At 39.3% G+C, this 24,148-nt stretch overlaps 4 protein-coding genes across 4 annotated transcripts; all 4 read left to right on the top strand.

Annotated features, from left to right (window-relative positions):
- The first annotated feature begins 632 nt into the window (after positions 1 to 632).
- Positions 633 to 1,830, top strand: LOC120289334 (senescence-specific cysteine protease SAG39-like). The gene is made up of 2 exons (XM_039304076.1): positions 633 to 1,082; positions 1,238 to 1,830. The coding sequence occupies exons 1-2, from the start codon at positions 650 to 652 to the stop codon at positions 1,825 to 1,827; spliced, it is 1,023 nt and encodes a 340-aa protein (XP_039160010.1). The 5' UTR covers positions 633 to 649; the 3' UTR covers positions 1,828 to 1,830.
- A 6,242-nt stretch (positions 1,831 to 8,072) lies between these two features.
- Positions 8,073 to 10,350, top strand: LOC104452609. Its single transcript, XM_010067100.3, has 5 exons — positions 8,073 to 8,316; positions 8,443 to 8,533; positions 8,690 to 8,761; positions 8,905 to 9,210; positions 9,813 to 10,350. Exons 2-5 carry the CDS (start codon positions 8,452 to 8,454, stop codon positions 9,926 to 9,928), a joined length of 576 nt encoding a protein of 191 aa, XP_010065402.2. The 5' UTR covers positions 8,073 to 8,316; positions 8,443 to 8,451; the 3' UTR covers positions 9,929 to 10,350.
- On the top strand, positions 9,972 to 17,435 carry LOC120289754 (G-type lectin S-receptor-like serine/threonine-protein kinase At2g19130). The gene is made up of 6 exons (XM_039305097.1): positions 9,972 to 10,097; positions 11,865 to 12,115; positions 12,551 to 12,675; positions 12,735 to 12,956; positions 13,107 to 13,639; positions 17,349 to 17,435. The coding sequence occupies exons 1-6, from the start codon at positions 9,972 to 9,974 to the stop codon at positions 17,433 to 17,435; spliced, it is 1,344 nt and encodes a 447-aa protein (XP_039161031.1).
- A 100-nt stretch (positions 17,436 to 17,535) lies between these two features.
- Positions 17,536 to 23,248, top strand: LOC120289753 (rust resistance kinase Lr10-like). Its single transcript, XM_039305096.1, has 2 exons — positions 17,536 to 17,694; positions 21,902 to 23,248. The coding sequence occupies exons 1-2, from the start codon at positions 17,536 to 17,538 to the stop codon at positions 23,087 to 23,089; spliced, it is 1,347 nt and encodes a 448-aa protein (XP_039161030.1). The 3' UTR covers positions 23,090 to 23,248.
- The last annotated feature ends 900 nt before the right edge of the window (positions 23,249 to 24,148 follow it).

The following is a 24,148-nucleotide window of genomic DNA, read 5'->3' as shown; positions in this document are numbered from 1 at the left end:
TAAGCACATAAAAGAAGTTCAATACCTTCGTTTGATGAGATGGTCAAGAGGCTCTTAAAAAGACTAAGAATATTTCCCCTTTAGGGTGGGACAACTTATGTTGTGAAAAATCTTATTCCTTTGTAAATACATTGTAGCCGAGCAAAGCATTGCACCTCAGTATCACATATTCGATAATTGGAAAGTCATCCGAGTTTATGCTGATGAATGTCTATCGTCCTCTCAAAAGTCATCGTTTGCTTCGTTTGATGTGACAAATTATTGTAGTGACTGAACACGATACGAATTGGCCCAAAAAGACAATAAAAGCACGCTGAAATAAAAGCACACAGTCCAAATTACCAGCCCTCGCACAAAAACAAAGTAAGCCTCCAGACATGAATCTCACAAGCTAAGTCTATCTCGGAACATCCTCTCTGGCACGTTGACGATTGATTACTGCTTCTCTTAATTAAAGCTAATTCATCCGATTAATTCGATGCACCCATCAGGATAGATTATCAGGCAAGTCGATGAATCCACGTCCGAATTCGTCGTACGATCCAAAACATTGGGCCTATAAATTTGAGGTGCAATCTTAGGATTCTGTGTGCTCCCAAACTGATTCACTTAGCTGTTCTCCTTCACTCCTAACATTGCTAGCCAAGTCATGGGATCGTTTAGAAACCAATATTTCATTCTGGTGCCTTTGGTCTTCCTTTTGGGAGCTTGGGCTCATCAAGCCGCCGGTCGCACCCTCCAGCGAGACGATCCCGTGTACGAGATGCATGGGCAATGGATGGCCCGTTACGGGCGTGTGTACAAGGATGTGGAAGAAAGGCAAAGCCGTTTCGAGATATTTAAGGCAAATGTGCAAGCAATCGAGTCGTTCAATCAGGCAAACGACAAGCCTTACAGGCTCGGCGTCAATCACTTCGCCGACCTCACGAATGAAGAATTCAAGGCAAGGAACCGATTCAAGTCACACATGTGCGCCACCGAGGCCGCCTCTTTCAGGTACGAAAACATCACCACGGTACCTTCTAGCATGGACTGGAGAAAGAAAGGAGCTGTGACACCGGTTAAGAACCAAGGCCAATGTGGTAAGTTGATAGAGACTAGTTCATGAATTGCCTTCATCAATCTATTCGAGATTCTTAGAGACAAGATGTTAAAACCCCTAATGTTGTCATAGTATCTTCTCCAAGAATGTCTGTTGTTCTGATTTGAGTGTCCTGTTTCCGTTGCAAAAATGTAGGATGTTGCTGGGCTTTTTCAGCCGTGGCAGCTGTGGAAGGAATCAATGAAATAACCACGGGTAAGCTGATTTCTCTTTCCGAGCAAGAGTTGGTCGACTGCGACGTCGGTGGCCAGGACCAGGGATGCGAAGGCGGTTGGATGGATAGCGCATTCCAATTTGTTGAGAAGCACGGCCTCACAACCGAGACGAACTATCCCTACAAGGGCACGGACGGCAAATGCAATGTCAAATCGGAATCCAACCGTGCCGTGATCATAAAGGGATATGAAGACGTTCCCGCCAACAGCGAGGGGGCATTGCTAAAGGCAGTTGCTAACCAGCCAGTTTCCGTGGCCATCGATGCCGGAGGATTCGATTTCCAATTCTACTCTAGCGGTGTGTTCACCGGGGCTTGTGGGACCGAATTGGACCACGGTGTTACCGCCGTCGGATACGGGACAAGTGATGATGGCACCAAATTTTGGCTGGTGAAGAACTCGTGGGGCGAGGAATGGGGCGAGAAAGGATACATAAGGATGCAGAGAGACGTCAGTGCGAAGGAAGGCCTCTGCGGCATCGCGATGAAGGCCTCTTATCCTACCGCGTAGATTTTAATGAAGCCACATATCAGTGTGTACTGTAAAAATGGTGAAGCTTTTCAGTTCTAAGGCCTTGTTTTATACCTATACTTGACATGCTGCAGGTATATATCCATATGTACTAGTTGTGTGTTCTTAAGAAGTGATGTTTGAATTTCCGACTTTCATCTTTTTGTTGAAGAAACTTAGGATGAGATTCAATTGGGTACGGCTTCACAACTCGAACAAGAAAAACTCGCGCAAGTCATCAATCCCGATATGCTATTGAGAACGATCTAAAGATGTCGAGTCGAAATACATTAACTTTAAAATGACTCATTCCACATGCAACAATTTGGCAAGCAGCATGCAGTGAAGGATTGAAGAAGAATATGTGTGAATTCATTAAATCTTCAGTCCGAAGAACGGACTTTTCCTCTCAGAGAATCGAAGTTCTAAGTGGCTTGTTTGAAAGCTGCCAATATTTTTGGCTTTTTTATATTTTAGCATTCAGTTCACAGAAAAAGTGTTTAGTCAAGATTTTCATTACCCAAATTTGATGAAATTAACGAAAATTGTCGATCACACCAATATGACAATTTTTAGGATTTGATTGCATAATTTTGAAACTTAATTCTATATTTAAGCAAATCAAGAACACCCATAAATCATGCTTTTGACAGGAGCAAAGCCATTGCTCTTTTTTGCTCGTAAATTAAATTTGTAGGATCGACAAAGCATTTCCATCTGGGGGCAATAATGAGACTTTCTTGGTATATGACATAGACCGAATGTTACGTAAGGAAAAAGGAGAAGTCACTTGTAATGAGAATTTCCTCGAAACATCATGAAATGCATGTATAGTGCGAAGAACGGATATCTAACTTCTCTGGTGGTGACATTACTTAATCTTTTCAAGAAAAATAACCCACTTTGAAAATAAACATTTGAAAATGAAATTTTCAGCACATTATTTTCAGTGGCCTATTGTGCCTATATTCATATATTTTTGAAAATGTATGATTGTAATTAGGTCTATATTTTCAATCCTCCTCGATCAAAAGAAAACTTTATCCAACCATCCTTGTGAATAGTGGGTCACAAGTTGTGGACATCAATTATATGTTAAATTAACTTGTGTTATGTCCATGATTAAAATCCACCAATCAACAGAGTGGTAAGAGAAAAAGATTGTATGATCAAATAAAATATAATAATTTATGATTTATAGAGTATACAGACCAGGATTATCTCAACCAACAAAGACGTGGGCCTTCCAGCGAAATTTACATAATACCGTTGATATGACTTTTATCCGCATTATCAATCCAAACCACATAGGAAGCTCCAATTTCTTGACTTTGGGCGGCTCTGGCCGGTCATTTGCCTGACCTGGGCTTTCCAAAAGACCTACTCCTACTCTTCCAATTCATTCACGGTACGTCTCTCTAATTGCATCCCCTTATCTGTCGCACCTCCGCACCAAATAACCAAAGCCAAACAAAAAGCTCTCTGCATTGCACAAAGTCTCTCAACATCAGGTCCCAAAAATGGAGCCTTTCCCATTGCTCCTTCTTCTCATAATACAAGCTGTGATTAGTTGCTATGCCAGGAACAATCACCCATGCACCCCTTCAACACGTGGTGAGGTCGGTAACATACATTATCCATTTTGATTGAAGGATGACTTGAAAGGATGCAGTGATTGGAGGTTTGAATTAGCATGTGAAGATAACCGCACAATGCTATCTTTGTCTGGTGGTCGATATCTTGTGAAATCGATATGCCCTTATAGTTATAGGGGTTCCATTGATTGGGATTCTGGGCATATGGAAGTGGTGGATGTCGGGCTGCAAGAGGGCAACTATTCCTCCCTTCCTCTCCACTAGTTAATGCCCCCTAATTTCAGCGATGAAGATCATGAACGGTTCTTCAGCTCCTATGGGACCAAAGTGACTATTGTATCTTTCTCAAAGCAAGTGAGATCTCGTTTATATATCAACACCGAACCGTGTATACTTACGGAAGGGTATTATTCACACGCCGTCATCTTCGCATGGGCATCGAATATTGAGGATTCTTGCACCATAACCAGGTCAATATACGCAGCAGAATACTTATTGTATAAAGCGTTTTCGTATGAGAATCCCACGATCTCCTACAACGACATTCACAATGCAATGGCCGATGGGTTTAATTTCACCTACTCGGTGCCGCAGATGAAAACATATGACCTTTGCTTCTTAGGCTTACGATACCTTGGAAGTCGATGCACATCCTATGACTACTGTAAGTATGCCTTTCCATTGAGGTACTTTACCCGATCAATATGCTAATATTTGTTTCTAGCTATAGCTCTTGAGCCTCAAAAGCGACGGACTGTGAATTTTTTTTTCTTTGGTCGAAACGGACTGTTATTGACTGGTAAGAAAAATCAAAGCAACAGATGCAAGTGATGTTTGTAGAAGTCGAGACCATCATGATTGAGTAATCAAAACCGAATAAAACGAATTAACCCTCGGGGGGATTAAGATGACATGCAAATGATTGGTTAAATGTGAATACAATCATCATTCTCCGGGAGAAAATGACTAGCGACCACATCATGTTGTGTTTTATTCCTATTCACAGAATGACAGTTGAAACTTGCAGTATAGAACCCATAAAATGCTTCGTTCTTTTCGAGGAAAATTACTTCAAAGAAAATATTTTTCAAATTTTCGATGTTCGATTAATGCAAAATAAATAAGTCAAGGAAAATATCTTTTGTTAATGGCAAAAACATTGTCAAAAGTGAAGAAAATGATTTTCATTTTTTGAAGAGAGGAAATCATTTTCCCCTCTCCTTTCTTTCGCAATTTATTTTATTTTTATTCTTTTTTAAATTCGACTTTTTTTTAGCTTTTTTTTTTCTTCTTCAACTAATCACCACCATGACGAAGGCTACTGATCGGCAGCTGAGGAAAAGAAAAAGAAAGAAAAAAAGAATTTAAAATTATATTTTTAAAGAGAGAAAAATAAAAAAATAAAAAATTATCAAAAGAAGTGAACGGAGGATAATCATATTTTTCATACCATGATGGACAGTATTTTTCATTTCATTTTCAGATTTTAGCTAAATGCCAGAAATATACGGTTTCTAGAAAATATTTTTCAAAAACGTCACATTTTCTATGAAACGAATGAAGCTTAAGTTTGTGCTTTCCGGAAATATATATATATATATATATATATATATATATATATATAATTAGTTTGTGCTAAGTCAACATTGAACATCTGGGTTTTTACGGACTATAAGAAAATTGTGTTTAGTTCCTTCCAAAAGTTTTTTATATTAGCTTAAAGTACCTCATCTTTTCTCTTATATCAAGAGTTCCCAAAATGGGGAGTAAAAGCCCACCGAAATGTTAATGGTGTGCTTCCAATGCGGAGGCCAGGATACGTTAATCCTACCTCATAATTTAATCAAGTGTAGTCACAAAAAGTTTTTAATTCTCAAAACGAAAATTATGTAAAACATTCAGAATCTCTGGAAAGTAAAACTTGTTGATTTACAATATTTTAGGTCGTGATGGGGCCAGAAAATTCACTAGAAGAAATCTTTAGGTTCAAAAATATATTAAATATGAGATGGGATGCGTTGAATATTTACTACTATTGATTGTCAAATATAGTATGCAAATGTAACATTAGTTACCATCCTTAATACATATTTGCTCGAGAAATTGTTAACTCATACCTAGTTTTTTCATAGCATTTTGAAAATCAAGTTTTAGACCAATTTCCTTGGCTGCATAGTAATCAATAAAACGTTGTCCTAGAGCCAACCAAATCTCTTGAGATGTCTGAAGATCGTGAACTTCACAGAAAATCTCAACTATAAGGATTGAATTGATCAAACCGTGAATGCATTAATTTGTCTTTACCTAGGTGGAATAGGAGGTATTGACAATTGTAGCGCCGTTTTAATCTTTGATAAGTTTTGGCAAACATGGAAAAGAACCATCCACATAGTCTAGCAAATCGTTGCAAACTAAAATAGATTCAAACTAAGATTTCCACAAAAGATAATTGTCTACATCAAGTTTGATAGAGACGAGACTTGTGATATTGGGAAGAAAAATAGATGACGAGGATGATTGTATAACCATAATTGGAGCAGCAATGGCAATAGCAGCAAAGATCGAGGCAGCATAGAAAATGGAAGAAGAGGTGAAATTAGGTGCAACATTGCATGGAGGCAATGGGGAATTGGGATTAACAGAAAGAGTAGATAATGAGTAAAGAGGTAGAGATGAAGAAAAATATAGAGATGTATCGGACATTATTGAGGTAATAATTGGAGCAAAGGGAAGTATTGATTTGGGGTAGAGATGTTGAAGAATTTGATGCATTTTCCTACTGTGTTTCTATGGTGATGGTCAGAGTCAGAGAGAAAATAATGACAAAGTGTTTATGGTAGTTAGACCCCAATTAAGGTCGAATGATATATATTTATAGGAGTGCTTAAATGCAGAAAGTGTATCGATAAAAGCATAATTGCATAAATACTCTATAATACATATAAAATATACATTAATGAAAGCCATACGTGCAAAAGAAGAGGAAAGAGAAATAATGAGGAAGATGATTATTGTTGTATTTTGGTGTATACAATTGAGCCCTAATGATCACCCATCGATGGGTTAGATCCTTAATATGCTAGAAGGAGAGATCAATCTACAACTTCCCTCAAAACCAATTTTGTATTCAATAGAGACGCCAGTTGATGATGCTGATGGAGAATGAACCTGAAATGTTCTCACCTTCTTCAAGTCTACAAACAATTTCTAGTAGTTACAAATATGAGCACAATAACAAGATTGCGATTTTGTGTGATTTTTTCCCTCTCGTAGAAATTGAATGCAAAATAAAAGTAGTACCATCACTTATTCATGATTATAGTAATTTATCCTTGCTATCACTTTTTTTTTTTTTTTGGCACCAGGTTTCCTTTGAGAAACTTTAGGTCCATTTTGGCGGCAGTGTTAATCCTTCCCCCATCATCCTAAATGCTTGCACTTAAAAGAGAAGAGAACACGTGTTGAAATTTTGTGGGAACAAAAACCAAGTCGTACCTGCGCTCATTGAAGAAGGACGGGACTCGAGGGGGAAAGAAAGGGACAACCATATTTGCCCGAACACATGGCTAACATGTTTAACTTTTTGTTTCGTTCTCGGCTAATTTCAATTTCCTCGCAAAATCATAACTTTTTGCACTTTGATTCACCTGGAATCCCCACTTCCTGCACTTTCTGAACGCGGTGTGAAAACGTGAAGCGATCTTGATCTCTCTCTGTCTTCTTAAGTTCAGATGGTCTCGGCATAAATAGATTTTTCATCAAATGGTGCTCTCCTTGTATGACCACGAGCATTCACGCGTAAAATTCTGATTTCGTGTGAGTTAAGCAAATCCCTCACGATGCCGTTTGCATTGAGCAATGAGTCTCTCTCTATCTCCACCGATCCATTACAACCTCCGTCCTTCCCACCAAAACCTACACCTTAAGATTCAGCTCTCATCCTTAATCTTAACGTTTAATTTAATTGGGAGGTTGCTTAAATTGGGCTTGTGACGTGCGCATGCCACGGTGGAAACACAGAATAAGCCTTCTACTTCGCCAAATGGGCAGAAATTGAGCATGTGTGTCAAGTGGATCGGATTTTGCAGGTTCAAAAAGAAACCGATAAATGGACTTCCTGTCGGTCTGAGACAGAAAACCAAAGTCTACTATGTCGAGTGAAAAACGAAATAACAGGGGATTGACTGAGAAGACCATGAAATCATATAGGGCAAGTTGGAATTAGCCCAAAATGAGAGATAATGACAGGGGAGTTGAATGGTTGAATGAGACTACCATAAAATCGTATGATAACCTTGGGTTTAATTTTATGGATCAACCGTGATAATATCATGTATCAACATTGTTGGACCAGCAACTCCTCGAAGACTTCTGGCTAATGAGAAATCAAGATTTTATCAGTTCTCGAAAAGCCTTGGAGCTGCTAAGGGCATGCATGGAAACGTTTCTTAGAAACGCGTTTGGTTGCGTTTCTGTTCCTTTTTTGTTTTTTTGCTTCTGGAACGAAATAGGAACAGAAAAAAGAAACAAAAAAAAGTCGTTTCTTTTGAAAAGAAACACTTCTTCGATGGATCAAAAGAACAAAAACCAAAGGAACAAAAGAACAAAATCGGAACAAAGGCGAACTCTTCTCCTTCGTGCGTGCTCGTCGTTCTTCCTTTTCCGGCGTCTCTCCCATCTCTCCGGCGGCTCCCACTCGGCTGACTCTCCGGCGACTCCTCACTCCGGCGACTCCAGGTACGTTTCTGGTGCTCCTCCTTCTCCGGTCAGCGTTGCTCCCCTTCGGCGCGACAGATCTGGGACGGCTCGCTCGAGCCTCGAGCGAGCGTTGCTCGCCCAGATCTGCGGTAGAGCAAGGAGACGAACTCGAGCTCCGGTTCTGCTTCCCCCTCAGGTACGTCCGCCTCGTGCACCGCCCCCCTTCGCCTCCTCCGGCCTGCTAGTTCCGGTTTCACCCATTTCATGATTCGACGTGATCGTGCTATAATTTGCATTGATTTCTTGGGTTGGGGTGTTGCAGAGGCTGGTCATGGCGGAGAAGGGAGGGAAGGGGCATTCGCTGCCCGGCAAAGCGGCCAAGTCCTCGCTCAAGTCCACCACTCCCAACGGAGGTAAAAGTTAGCGCGACCCATTTTCGCTTTCTTCCGATTCTCGCGTCGTTGCTTCGTTTTTCGATTGCATTCTTGTTTTTGTGGCAATCGGCTTCTCTTGCTGTTCTTGGGTTTATGCTGAGAGAATTTCATGGTTGTGTGTGTGTTGACGTGTAGCGTCCGCGAAGGGCAAGGACGATGGTTCTGGGAAACCCAAGAAGGGGAGGAAGGTTCAGTTTGATTCCGAAGGTTTGCATAGCGTTTGGGTTGTTTGATTCTTTTTCGTGGTTGTTGATTATAAGTGGTTTGGAGATGTGGGTTCTGTGACTATCCGGGTTTCGCTCCGTTTCCTTGTGGTGATGTTTCTTTGTTGTGGGCGGCTATTTGCACAGGTCTCGGGGATGGAATTTTCTGGTTTTCATCTGGCAGCAAAGCAGACAGCTTGTTGAAAATGTCCGTCTCCGAATTCATCATTTTCGGGCTGTTTCTGTGGATTTATTGCTTGGCAGTTCCATGTGGCTTCGGTTGCTTGCGATGTGTTATTTGCTACTTACTGCGTGCTGATTATTTTGTCCTGGCAATCTGTGTATTTTCCTTAGTGAATTTGGGCAAAGGAGGGAAAGGAGATAAGACTGGCAGGGCTGCCAAAAGTTCCGCTCCCAAAGAACAGCCTCCTCTGGAGCTCAGAGTTGAGCAGGGTAGGTGTTTAGCTATAGTGCTCCTTTTTTTTAGCGGCGCAGATTGAATATCTTACTTATGGGTTGCTTCAACCGCTGACTGTCGGGTATAACTACACGTGTGGAGCTTCGCTTGAATTGGTTTGTTTTAGGTATGAAAATCCAAATGAGATCAGTAATTGGCCTAAATTTTTTTATTTGAAAATTTGGGTTCAAGCGAGATGGGCTTGGCAAGAGGTGGCAAGAAGGCATTTAATACGAATGGAGAGACAGATGCCTTACAAATTACGTCTACCTTTAGCAGTTAATAAACTTACCCAATCATTGACTCATGCTTGTAAGCATAGGTCTGCATGTTGGCAACCTCTATGATTGTTTCGTTTCTGACTTACTAGAGTCATACAGATTGGACTTCAGCAGGTTCATTTTGGACTGTGGAGTCGTGGTTTTTCCTCTTCTGGCCAAAGAGCAGAGTTGTATTGAATTTTTCAATTTATTGGGCATATTGGTGATGATGCTACGTGTGAATAATACTTTACCTTTTCGTCAATTTAAAGGTTTGGTTTAGACTAGTTACTGTGTTGGGTATGCTCCCTGATCTTGTCAATTTATTGAATTTATAGAACTCCCAAAACATGCCAAATGTCTGATGGACTGTGAAGCTGCTGAAATCTTACAAGGAATCCAGGAGCAAATGGTTGTATTGTCTGAGGATCCAACGGTCAAAATTCCTGTGTAAGGAGTACATTCTCGTGGGTCTCTACTTTATGAACATCGGTAGGATGTATCAAGCCCTTCTGGCTTCAGGAGACCTCAAGTCTGCAAGGATTGTGCTGAGCAAAATGCCCAAGGACGATCCCCACGTGCGCCTCATCATCCAAGAATCCCAAACGGTGTATGCCAAGATGGCATCTGAGAAAAGACGGAGAAAAACCGGAAAACAAAGGGAATAAAGCATAAAAAGTCGAAGGCGAAAAAGTAAGTGCGAGGGCTAACTGCATTCCTGTTCGAGTACTTTGTAGTTCCTAGGTCAATAGCCTCTTGTACATGTTTGCCTTGATGTTGTTTTTAGCGTAGCATCATCATCCTCCAACGCTCTTGTGACAAATTTTCACGGGATTCCCCCGTTCATCTAACCTAATGGTTACTAATATATCAAAATGCTAGGAATAGTAGCATGAGAAATCTTTAACTTCTTCCATTTGTGCGATATCGTCTTTGAATTTATTTATTTATTTTTTTCACGAATTGGGTCCTCGGATTTTGATGATTAATTTCGTTTTGGTTCTTTCATAAAAAAAAAGGGAAGTCATTGTGAAATTTATTAATTAATGGTGTGAAGCGAAGAAGGTTATTAATATATCTAAGTATTTACCTAACTTGTCATGTCTCAGCATCTACCTTTGCAGCTCTATGCTTTGTAATAATTCTGAGAATTTACTAAGGTACGGGGTATTTGCCAATGGATGCTAGTAAATGCAATTATCGGACGGAATGAAAATGTAATATTTCGTTGCAAAAGTTACTCGTCAGCGGTTCTGATTTTCGAAGTTATACTTTTGTTAATCTACGTTCTGATTTACCAAATGAAACAGTAAAAAGAAAACATTCAAGCAACAAAAAGAAAATGATGGATCGTATTTATTGCAAAAATGTCACTAGTGGTCTTTCTGTTCAAAAGGCGCTTTAATTAATTTTGGCCGTTTTGAGTTCTCTCATTGGAAAGCTCGTGTTCTCAGAGATGATATGCAATCTTGCTGAAATAAAGATGTGAAAATGATGACACGTGGGGTTTTTGTGATAGTTTGGAGGAGGACGAAGTCGACAATTAAAAAAATTCATGAGCATTTAGCAAAATTTATACAAACTTTAATTACAAAATTTCCTACGAAATATGCCATATGATCATGCTAAAAATGTTTGTCTTCACTAACCATGAACAAATAAAATTAATGAACATTTCATAAGAATGAGAATTCAATATCAATTTTAAACTTTATTAAAAATGTTTTAAAAAAAAAGAATTTTTTTTTTTGCGTTTACCAAACGTGTTTCTACATTCTTTTTCTATTCTAGAAAACAGAAATTGACTGCGATTCTGAAACATGTTTCTGTTCTTTTTTATTCCAAGAACAGTTTTTTACACTTACCAAACGCATTCTTTTGTTCAAAAATTCGCCAGAACAGAAACACTTTTTTTTTTTGTTAAGGAACAAAAAAAAATGCAGTGTTTCCATGCACTTACATAACCAGAAACACCGAAATGTTTCCTTATCTTCTGCTTCTTTACTCCGTTTCATTCGGCCCCTCTTTGTCCATAAGCACAGATACCGGTGAGTCCTCTCTCTGGAAACCAGACATTAATCTCTCAAGGAGGAACAGCTGAGATGGGCTTCTTTTCACCGGTTAACACTGGTAACCACTACATTGGCATTTGGTACAAAGGATTACCTCAAAAGACTCTGGTTTTGGTTGCGAATAGGAACCGCCAGTGTCCGACCCATTCTCTTCAGGGTTGACGCTCCTTTGGGAGGGTAATTTAGTCATACTCGCTTCATCCAAGCATCAAATCTGGTCGACTGGTTTGACATCGCTCATGCCTAATTCGACTTCAGGAGTGCTCCTTGACAGTCTTCATTTTAAGGAAGACTTCCGATGTGCCTATTGCTTGACAGAGTTTCGATCATCCGACTGATACGTGGTTGCCTGGTGCCAAGGTTGGATTCAATATACTTACGTCCAACAAGAAAGTTTTGGTGGCATGGAGAAATTTACATGATCCAGCTCCCGGGATGTTCTCTGCATTCGCGGGAGTGGAAGGAAGAGCTCAGTATTCGCTATATAAAAGGTCGGAAGCCTACGGGAATAGTGGCGACTGGACTGGTGATGAATTCAGGCATCAGCGCTCAGTAATGGTAGAAACGTGGTATTTTTCTCCTTTTTTCCGAATGAGAATGAGGCCTACTTCATATATTCCTCAGTTGCTCCTTCTAATCTTTCTAGAGTCGTGCTGGAACCAACGGGGCCGCTCAATCAATTAATATGGGCAAAGCATACCCCGAAATGGAGGGTGCTTTGGACACAGCCAACCCTTGAGTGTGAGATATATCCCTTTTGTGGTGCTTCTTCGAACTGCAATCAGAGCGACGCACTGCCTTGCGATTGCCTGCTTGGATACTTATATGATCTGAAGCTGGAAGATCGTCTGGGCCGTTGCTAGAGGAGAAATGCGTCAAAATGTAGTGGTGACAGGAAAGATAAATTTTTCGTCATGCCTAGTACACGCTTGCAAAAAACTCTGTTTCATGGTGGAAAACCTCGAAACATGCAGGTTCTTGTGCTTGAGCAACTGTTCTTGCAGTACTTATGCTTACACTACCAACTGTCTGCTATGGACGGATGCCAAATTTGTAGTTGAACATTCAGCCGATGATGCAATTTCAAGAGATTTCCATGTCCGGATCACAGCGTTGGACTCGGAAGAGAGTAAGAAACGGGGGAGACCCACTTCAAATTTCATAACAGCGGTTGGAGTTGTGCCGCAGCTTTTCTCGTGGTCCTTAGCATTTCGCTGGTGGCTATTAAGATGAGACGGCCTGCTTATGCAGTAGACGATCATTTGATGCATTTTGAATATCGAGTTCTGAAGAAGGCAACAAATAACTTCTCTGAGAAAATCGGGGAAGGTGGGTTTAGTTCTGTTTTCAGGGGAGCACTGCCAGATTCAACTCCCATAGCAGTGAAGAAACTCATGAACCAAAGCCAAAGTAACGAACAGTTCCTTGCAGAAGTTAGAACCATTGGAATAATACAGCATGTCAATGTCGTTCGTCTAACTGTTTTTGTGCAGAAGAGTGAAAAGGTTCCTAGTGTATGAGTACTTGGCAAATGGTTCGCTAGCGGCTCATTTGTTTCAGAAAGGTTCCAACACCTCGATTGGAAAACCAGATACGGCACTGCCATCCGGATTGCTAAAGGATTGGAGTACCCCCATGAAAGGTGTCGGGATTGCATCTTACACTATGACATCAAACCAGAGAATATGCTGTTGGATTCAGAACTCGAACCACAGATTGCTGATTTCTGCCTCGCAAAACTCATGGGATGGGAAGTCAGCAGCGTCATTACCACCGTGAGGGGAGCCAGAGGGTACCTTGCTCCAGAATGGATTTCGGGAGGAGCCATCACGTCGAAAGTCGACGTTCTCAGCTACGGAAAGCTGCTCTTTGAGATCATATCGGGAAAGAGAAACATCGAGGAGCTAAACAGTGATATGCGCGATTATCTACCGCTCCAGGTAGCCAATTCACTAGCCAGAGGAGAAGAAGTCTTGCCACTCGTGGACTGCAGATTGAACGGACAGGTGGAGATGGAAGAATTGTGCAGAGCATGCAAAGTCGCTTGCTGGTGCATTCAAGACAGCGAGCGTGATAGACCAACCATGTCTCAGGTATTTCAGATTTTGGAGGGGTTATGGTAGTAGAAAAACCTCCAATCCCAAGAACTTTCTTGCGACTTGTAGGAATTAATGAGAGTGCAGCATAAAACAAAGCACTATGTCCCTTTGTAATTTATGGGCATGATGGAGCCCCAATTCATCCTCCAGGGCCATGGACTGGCTGGTCTTGAATCGGCATCATGCTTACCAGACTTGTCATCACTAACTCCGATTGGCCAAATGGGAAAGGCAAACCTTCTGGCTCGTCTCTAAAAGAGGAAGCGGAGATTTTCAGGTATACAATGAAGAACCTGTCCAGTAGGATTTAATTGCTTTTATGCTATAATTTTCGGATTTGGTTGCGACCTGTGATTTTATAAATTGCGACTTTCGTCAACACTACATACTTGAAGCGACTTTAAACAAACGGAGAAGTAAGCTCCGATGCCATAGTGCAAGCAACATGGACAAGACAAGCTTCAACGTAAATCGCTAGACGAACCTTTGATCTGAAATGGAAATGTTTTGTGCAAATATATCGAACATTTTCATAGGGAACTTTCAAAAAAAATAAAAATAAAAAATGGACATGAAGCAAACATCAGGTTTTGCTCACAATAGTCTCAATTTCCCAGTGCACCAACGAGACAAAAACAACTGAAATCATTTAAAAATCAAAACCCAACTGGCAACGTCCCTTATGCTTTTATTTTTCTTCTCCATTTTTTTCATAAAAATCACGGGATTTTCTTAAAATCAAGAAGCAAATGGTTTTAAACTTGTGGCATAAGTTCAAGGAAACGATGTGGAAGGGCTTACTTGAGCCAAAGGCGAGTATACACTATCTATGGAAGTAGGCCAAGAAACAAAAGGTTTCGCGGACGAGGTAGTTTCCTAAGTATGGCCAACTCAGAAAACAACAAACTATTCATGATTTTTCTTTGGGCTTTATCTACCTGAACCTGCTAAGTGACTGTGCCAGACCTAGAGGTCGCGTTCGGGTGGATAGTGTCCTTAGCCTCAAATGTGGATTTTTCTTTTAGAGCTTACGTGAGATCTATGTTTCCTGATCGAAGCAGATTTAAACCGTCGGAACAGAGACTTGATTTGGAGTAGTTCGGATATAATCGTCGGCCGATCTAGACAAGTGGTTTCCTCGTAGAGTTCATACGAGCTCATTGTGTCTATACAAATGAAAATTTTAGGAGTTCCGAGTCATTAACAAGTTTGGGCATGACCTTTACAGGCTTTGCTTGGACCCTACTGGGACGACCATTTGGAACTAAAAATATTGACAAAGCTTGCCTTGTGGACAAGTCTACAATCCAGTCTCACGATTCCATTGAAGGAGGAAAGTGTTCTGTTCTTTCTTTTTAGCTGGGTTTTATTCGGTGGATTGGATGATAGATAAACCAACAAGCCACCGTTCTTATTACAGGATCATGTGCGATCAACTATAATAGCGAAAAGGTTGGAAGATGTTGCAAAATAAGGTGACAGCCCAGTAGTTTCCTTATATAATAAAGCATCAGCTGATAAAATATGCAATTGATTTACTCTTATCGACATTTCTGATCCCTTAGAGAAGTGGTGAATTACTTGCTCAGTCGGTGATGTGCTCGCTTAGCGTTGTGGCAGACTCACCAACGGTGTGTAATGTGGCTTAGGTTGGGAAGAATATGAGATTGAGAACCTCGGATGGAAGTGTGCAGAGAAAGCTGATTAAGATTTGGGGCGTTATAGTAGGTGATCAAAATAGCGACAAAACAAAATTGGTGAATGATGTTTTGTCAATATTCATTACATGCAACATCACTCACTTGAGGTTAAAGGGAAAAGAAATATAAAACAGTCACAAGCCATACTCCATTCTTTTGGACCAGTGTATTTGAAGTCTTAAAGCATATCATGAAATGACGTTAAGCTAAAAGTGCAATCAAGTTTTAAAATTTGTCTGATTAGTTAATTGAGTACTTTTAAAAGTTTTTCTCATTTCAGTGATGGAAAATATTGATATGACTTTTTTTAATAAGAGATGATGTTATGCCCGCTTGCAATATTGAATATCTCTCTTTGTCTGTGTGTAACGAGACTGGTGCCAAGGCTGGGTTAGGGGGGCAGTGCCACCCCCAACTATGCCGACAACCCTCGTTGAGTTATAGGTGAGGAACACCGGCCTTCGTAGCAACATGGGTCCTTCAGCAGCGTTTCTACAGAAACTCTTTCTCCCCAAACGCTCAACACGATGCATCATACACTCAATCCCCAACGTAAATCTCACTGGCATGTCCAACCGGAGAAAAGATGAGAGTTGCATTGAGAGGAACAAACCCTTCACGGCCACCAGTAATTAGTCTTTAGATTCGAAAGGCCTTCAATTTGACAAGCGAGTGGCTTTCTTATGATGCTTGGAGCTTGTGGAAGTGGAAAGGTATCTCGTTATGCTTGGATTGTATGGAAGGTGAGTCCGTGGAATTGGAAAGCGAGCCTGGGACCACCGCTAATTCAACCAAGCCCAGTCGACTTGGGAAACTTGCCAATGGCATACAGCTAACTGGATAGGCTTGAAAATGCCCTGGTGAATTGGAGAAGCAACACCTTTGAGACCAAAAGAGCGTAAGGCCTCAACTCTATCACCACCGCGCAAGGGTTGATCGGCCCCTGCGATCTCTACTAGGGTCAGCCGGCCCTCCCCTGCTCATGGTGATGACTAGCAATCTTGTCTTGTGGTCGAGCAAGCGTTTTCATCCGGCCTCAGCGGTGCCCTAGCAATGCTTTCCCGGCCATCTCTTTCTCTCAGTTTCCTTTTTTCTTGTTGTCCTCTTAACTTTTGATTTACTTTCTGATGTGCGTGCACATGTCTTTAAAATACATAAAATAGTCACATTAGCAATTTCATTATTCAAATTTAATGGAGCTAAGGGAAATCGTCAATCACACCAATTTGAAAATTTTCAAGATTTAATTGTGTCTTTTGAAAATATTAGGGCTGGATTACATTTCAAGTAAATCAAGAATGGTGGATAGTCATGCTTTTGTGGGAACAAAGCCATCCCTCCTGTAAAATAAATTTGAAGGATTGACAAAACAAAAGATCAAAAAAAAGAAATCCCACTACATAGTAACGACGAGACTTTTTCTCGATATATGTGTGGACCGCACCTTATGCTAGGTAGAATTTCCTTGAAACGACAAACGCATCATGTGCGAGGCGACGAGCAAAATTGACTTATCGTCTCCGGTCAAGCTCCATTTTCTGGACTTTGGACGACTCTGAGTCATTTGCTCGATCTGGTATTTTTCAAAGACGACTCCAACTCTTCAACTCCAATCCCGACCCGTTTCTCCATGTGCATCCCCTATTTTTTTATTGTATAACCAAAAGTCAAACACAAATCTCTCCCAATTGTCCAAAAGACTTTGCTAACATAACAGTTTTTGAGTACTATGAGAATAATAATTTAATATGAGTTACAAATTTTTGAAAAAGTAGGTTCTACAATAATTTGTAATTATTTATAATTTGATTTTCTATGATTTAGAATAAACCGTTATTCTCATAGTACATTAAAGAATGCCCGCTCTCTGAATTTAATTTTTGGTCTTCACCAGCAGCCTCACCAAGATTTAGGTGAGGGTTGGGGGCCGTGGGCAAAATTTCAATTTGCATGTCGCTATCCCTTTCCGCCATTCTTGACGAAACTTCATTGTCTTGTTACAGATAAAGAGGGATGTGGAGATGCAGGGAGACTTCATCAGCTCCCTGATCAAAGAGGTCGAGAGAGCCAAGTTCACAAACATCAAGTAGATCCTGCCTTTAGTCAAATGGCTTGACGACGAGCTCTCCTATCTGGTAATTGTTCCCGTACAAGAAGGCAGAATGCTCTGCTTCTTCTTTAGATTCGGCAATGGCTCTTAAACAAAGAATTGATTTTCGATTAGATGGACGAAAGGACAGTTGCCATGGCCTCGCCACGGATGATGCCGCCTTTGTCCGTGGCAATGCCGGGGTGAGGCTGCCGGTGAGGGTGAGTGAGGGCTGCGAAGCCCTTGCTGGCCACTGCCGGGTAAGGAAGCTAGAGAGGAAGAAATAAAAAAAGAAAAGAAAAATTAATAAAAAATTCGAAATTCTTTTTTTATTAAAAATCGTTACATCGGTGTCGACCAACTAAATTTGGCTGAATGAACTAAATTGATTTAATTACAAAAATTTTAAGACCGAATTGACTCAAAAAAATTTAAGATTGAATTGACATAATTATAATAAATTTAAGACGTTTTTGGTAATTATCTTGCCAAAATAGTCAAATTTAGAAATTCGGACAAGTTTTCTTCCTAGTTAGTGTGAAAGCTATCCATAAAGCAATCCACGTAAGGGTTGCTTAGCCCTCTCGACAACCTTGCTAGGGTCGATCAATTCATGCCCTGATCTGGGCGAGGCTTCTTTGCCTGCTCGCAGTAATGGATATGATTGAGCAGTTGTCGCCCATTGTCATGCGAGAGTCCCCCTTCCCCCTCTTAATTTTTTGGCTTTTTTTATTTTTTAACATTCAGTATATAGAAAAGTGTCTTGTCAAGATCTTCATCACCCAAATTTGATGGAATTAACGAAAATTGTCAATCACACCAATATAATAATTTTTAGGATTTAATTATATAATTTTGAAACTTAATTCTATATTTAAGCAAATCAAGAACACCCAGAAATCATGCTTTTGGCAGGAGCAAAGCCATTGGTCTTTTTAATTTGCAAATTAAATTTGTAGGATTGACAAAGCATTTCCATCAAGTAGCAATAATGAGACTTTCTTGGTATACGACGTTGACCGAATGTTACGTAGAAGAAAAAGAGAAGTCTCTTCTAGTGAGAATTTCCTTGAAACATCATGAAATGCATGTGTAGTGCCAAGAACAAATATCTACCTTCTTCGGTGGTGACATTACTTAAGTTTTCCAAGAAAACTAACCCACTTTGAAAATGAAATTTTCAGCACGCATAATTTTCAGTGGCCTATTGTGATTTTTACGTATATTTCAATACTTCACGTATATCTTTGAAAATGTATAATTGTAATTAGGTCTATTTTTTCATTCATCCTCGGTTGAAATTTTTTTTTATCCAACCACTCTTGTGAATAGTGGATTACAAGTTGTGAACATCATTTTATATGTTAAATTAACTTATGTCCATTTTTAAAATCCACCAATCATAATAGTGGTAAGAGAAAAGGATTGTATGATCAAATAAAAAATAACAATTTTAATAAATAAATAAATAAATAATTTATGATTTATAGAGTATATAGACCAAAATTATCTCAACCAACAACTACGTGGGCCCTCCAGCGAAATTTACATAATTCCGTCGATATGACATTTATCCGCATTATCAAACCAAGCCACATACGTTCCATTACGTACGAAGCTTTGATTTCTTGACTTTGGGCGGCTTTGACCGGGTCATTTGCTTGACTTGGGCTTTTAAAAAGACCTGACTCCCAGTCTTCCAATTCAATCCCGGTACGTGTCTCTAATTGTATCCCCTTTTCCGTCGTTCCTCCGCACCAAATAACCAAAGCCAAACAAAAAGCTTTCTGCATTGCACAAGTTCTATCAGCTCAGGTACCAAATGAAGCCCTTCCTACTACTCCTCCTTCTCATAATACAAGCTGGGATTAGTTGTTATGCCAGGAACAACCACCGGTGTGCCTCTTCATGCGGCGAGGTCGATAACATACGCTATCCCTTTCGATTGAAAGATGACCCGAAAGGTTGCGGTGATTCGAGATACGAGTTAGCATGTGAAGATAACCGCACGGTACTATATTTATTCAACGGTCGGTATCATGTGAAATCGATATACCCCGATAGTATTGATCCTTATTATGGGAATATCAAAGTGGTGGATTTCGGGCTGCGAAAGGGCGACTGTTCCTCCCTTCCTCTACACCCGTTAACGCGCTCTAATTTCAGTGATGAAGACAGTCAATGGTGGCACCTTGATGAAACCGGCGTGACCATTGCGTCTTGCTCGAAGCAAGTGAGATCTAATTCATATATCAGCACCGAACCATGTATAGTTACAGAAGGGTATCATTCATATGCCGTCATCTTCGCACTGGCATCGCATATTGAGGATTTTTGCACCATAACCACGTCAATATATGCAGCACATGATTATTCACGGTATCCGGAGAATCGCACAATCTCCTACAACGACATCCACAATGCGATGGCCGACGGGTTTAATATCAGCTACTCGCCTCTCCGGGAGAAAGCATACGAGTTTTGCTTCTTAGGCTTCCGATACCTAGGGACAAAAATGATGAAATGCACAATCTACCGTCCCTTCGAGTTACCCTGTAAGTATACCTTTCCAATTGAGGTTCTTTACTCTGGCAATATGCTAATATATGGCTCTAGCTATAGCTCTTGCGCCTTAAAGCGACGGACTGGGATTGATTGGCATGAAAATCAAAGTAACATATGCAAGTGAAATTTGTAGAACTCCCGACCATCATGATTGAATAAGCAAAACTGAATAAAAAGAATTAGCCCTAGAGGGGATTAACATGACATGCAAATAATTGTTTCACTGTGAAATACAATCGTCATTCTCCGAGAGAAAATGGCAGTAACAACCACGTCATGTGGTGTTTTATTCCTGCTAATAAAAAGATAGTCGAAAGTTGCAGTATAGAAACCACTAAAAAGCTTTGTTTGTATTGCGGAAAATAGATTTCAAGAAAAAAAAAATTGTGGATTTTCCGGCATTTGGTTAATGAAAAATAATAAGTTAAGGAAAACATTTTCCTGTCAATGAAAAAAACACCTTCAAAAGTGAGGAAAATGATTTTTATTTTTTGAAGAGAAGAAATCATTTTCCTTCTATTTTCCCTTCTCTTTCTTTCACCACTCATTTTACTTATTTAATTTTTATTTTATTTTTTTATTTCTTTTTAAAATTCAAATGTTTTAATTTTTCCTTTTGCTTCTTCTTTAGCTGGTCACCCACCAAGGGAAGGCCAATAACTAGCCATAGGCAAGCTCGAGTGTCGCTAGATGAGTGACACTTGAGCTTTGCTAGAGGGCGGCAAGGCTCAGGCCTCGTAGATTGGTGATGCTCGAGCATTGCCAAAGCCGATGAGCTCGTTCCTCACTTGAGGAAGAGGAAGAGAAAAAGAATTTTAAAAAAAATAAATGAAAAATATAAAATAATTAAAATTTTGAATTTTTTTAAAGAGAAAAATTAACAAAAATTATCAAAAAAAAAAAAAAAATTATCAAAAGCAGTGCAAGGAGAAATATCATATTTTCTGTACCAACTAATGAAAAATATTTTCCATTTCATTTTTAGATTTCAACCAAACATCGAAATATATTGTCATTTTCGTGGAAAATGATTTCCAAAAATGTCACATTAATTTTGTGCTTTTCAACAAATAAAAACTAAGTTCGTGCTAAGTCAACATTGAACATCTGGATTTTTACAGAATATAAGAAAATTGTATTTAGTTCCTTCCAAAAGTTTCTATATTAGCTCAAAGTACCTTATCTTTTTCTTATATCAAAAGTTCCCAAAATGGTGAGTAAAAGCCCACCAAAAGTTAGTGGTGTGCTCCCTTGCGAAGGCCAGGATACGTTAATCCTACCTCGTAAGGTAATCAAGTATAGTCACAAAAAGTTCTAAATTCTCATAACCAAAATTGTGTAAAAAAATAAGAATCTCTTGAAAGTAAAACCTGTTGAGTTACCATATTTTAGGTCTCGATGGTGCCAGAAAATTCACTAGATGAAATCTTTAGGTTCAAAGAACATATTAAATATGAGATAGGATGTTTTGAATATTTACTACTATTGATTGTCGGATATAGTAAGCAAATGTAACATTAGTTATTATCCTTAATACATCTTTGCTCTTTTTTTTTTTTTTTTTCGGTTAATACATCTTTGCTTCGAATGTTGTTAATTCATACGTAATTTTTAGTTAACTCGGATAACAATACTTGTTTCCCTGTACATATTTTTCATTCATCGCTTAGCTGATTCTGATTATATGTCTTCATGAATCTCTTGCTTTCAGTCCAAGGATATTATTGGGGTACGGCGCTAAATGATGCATTGAATACCGTTTCTAATACCGTTTTTATCTTTGGTATGGACGATTCTCTTTTCCTCATATCTGCGAAACACTCACGCGCTAAATGTGAAGAAAACACTTTTTGCACGTGCTTTCTGACAAATAAAAACAATATGCTTTACGCTAATCTTTAGGCAATTTTGTACGCAGCTCACTTCCTGGCAGCAAAATTCATAATCGGAGCTCCATGTGTGTTGATACTTCTAATCTATAAGTGGATGAGAAGACACCAAGCAATGGACGCAAACATCGAAGAATTTCTACAAGTTCACAACAACTTTTTGCCTATAAGGTACTCTTACTCAGATATCAAGAAGATCACAAAAAATTTCAAATACAAGTTAGGTGAAGGGGGATATGGTTCTGTGTACAAAGGAATGCTTAGGAGTGGCAATGAAATTGCGGTTAAGATTTTGAATAAACCAAAATCTAATGGCCAAGATTTTATAAGTGAAGTGGCCACAATTGGAAGGATCCATCACGTTAATGTGGTGCAACTTGTTGGTTTTTGTTTTGATTATTCCAAACAAGCTCTTGTCTATGATTTCATGCCGAATGGATCCTTGGATAAGCACATTGTCTATAAGGATGGAGAAGATTCTCTTGATTATAAGAAAATGTATGAGATATCTCTTGGCATAGCTAGAGGCATAGAGTATCTACATCGGGGATGTGACATGCAAATTCTACACTTTGACATCAAGCCTCATAATATTCTCCTAGACCAAAGTTTCACCCCAAAAGTTTCTGACTTTGGCCTCGCAAGACTTTACCCCTCTGATCGCGACACAGTAACATTGACCGCAGCAAGAGGAACCTTGGGATATATGGCGCCCGAGCTATTCTATAAGGACATTGGTGGCATTTCTTACAAAGCTGATGTTTATAGTTTCGGGATGATGTTGATGGAAATGGCTGGTAGAAGGAGAAATGTAAATGCAAATGCAGAGGATTCGAGTCAAATTTATTTTCCTTTGTGGGTTTATGATCAACTCGGCAAAGAAGAGGATCTTCAAATGGTAGATGCCACAGAAGAGGAAAGAGAGGCCACGAGGAAGATGATAATCGTTGCTCTTTGGTGCATACAACTGAACCCTAATGATCGACCATCGATGAGACGGGTTGTTAATATGCTAGAAGGAGAGATCAATGAACTACAAGTTCCCCCAAAACCACTTCTGTATCCAACAGAGATGCCGGTTGATTATGTTGAGAATGAGATTGAACTTGAAACTCTCTCATCTTCTTCAAGTGTTCCAACAATTTCTAGCGGTCACTGGTATGAGCACGATAACAAGATTGCGGAATCTTGTTTGGTGTGATATAGTTTCTCATGTAGAAATTGAATACAAGTGCTATCACTTGTGCTTGATTTACTGGTATAATCCTCAGGGCTATCTATTGGTATAGCACTCATGATATATTGGTGTTTAAGTAAATTTGGACACAGATGCCTCACTTACAAGAATTTTGATTCAATTTAGGGCACAATAATTCAGTTTTAAATATATGAAAGTTGTGTAATCTTTACATAATTTCCACTGATGCAACCTTTGATTGGTCCACACAATTTACTTTTCTTGACTAGCGTATCGTAATTTTAAAATTTGGATATTTTCTCTCTTATGAACAACCTTAACAAAACCAAAAAATGTTAAGATCCTAAGATATTGCTCTCTGTGTGTATGTATATCTATCTATATGTATATATATGAAGAAATTGTAAGCATACACACACACACACACACATATATATATATATATGTATATGTATATGCTTACAATTTCTTCATATTGTGTCAATAACTTCTATTTATTAATTAGTAATTCAAATATTTCCTTATAAGGCGACTTTGTAGAATCGTCTAAATGTCAATTTTTCCCAAACATGCAAAACATGTGCACTTTTCCTAGTACAAATTAATCAAACAGTGGCAAATTTCTAATTAATTTTTTTAAACATGGACTCATATTAGTTTATTTTGTTTCATTTGTCACCATCGTGCGACGAGAAACAGTTTAAATGAAATATTGTAGCATTCTGTTATGAATAATGAGTAAAGCGAGATGTTATAGCAATATATTTTCAGTTAAAATAATTTTGATTCACCATCAGGCTCGGTAGTTCATTTTTACGATACTAAAGCTGATTCCTAGTAGAGAGAGTCAATTTGCCAAAAAATGTCAAATATGGAAACCTAACTTCCTCATTAATTGGAAAGCCATGTACAACAATCTCTGCATAATTTCCATTGATGCGACCTTTGGTTAGCCCCACACAATTTACTTTTCTTGACTTCACTTTGTGGCGATTGGTTGACCTGGACATTTCAATGACAGATCACCCCCAATTGATCTTCTCGATCAAATAATTCCAAAGC

The sequence above is a fragment of the Eucalyptus grandis genome, chromosome 11, assembly GCF_016545825.1.
Source record: "Eucalyptus grandis isolate ANBG69807.140 chromosome 11, ASM1654582v1, whole genome shotgun sequence".
NCBI lineage: Eukaryota > Viridiplantae > Streptophyta > Magnoliopsida > Myrtales > Myrtaceae > Eucalyptus > Eucalyptus grandis.
Note: the sequence above shows the minus strand (reverse complement) of the source record. Positions and strands in the feature narration are given on the sequence as shown.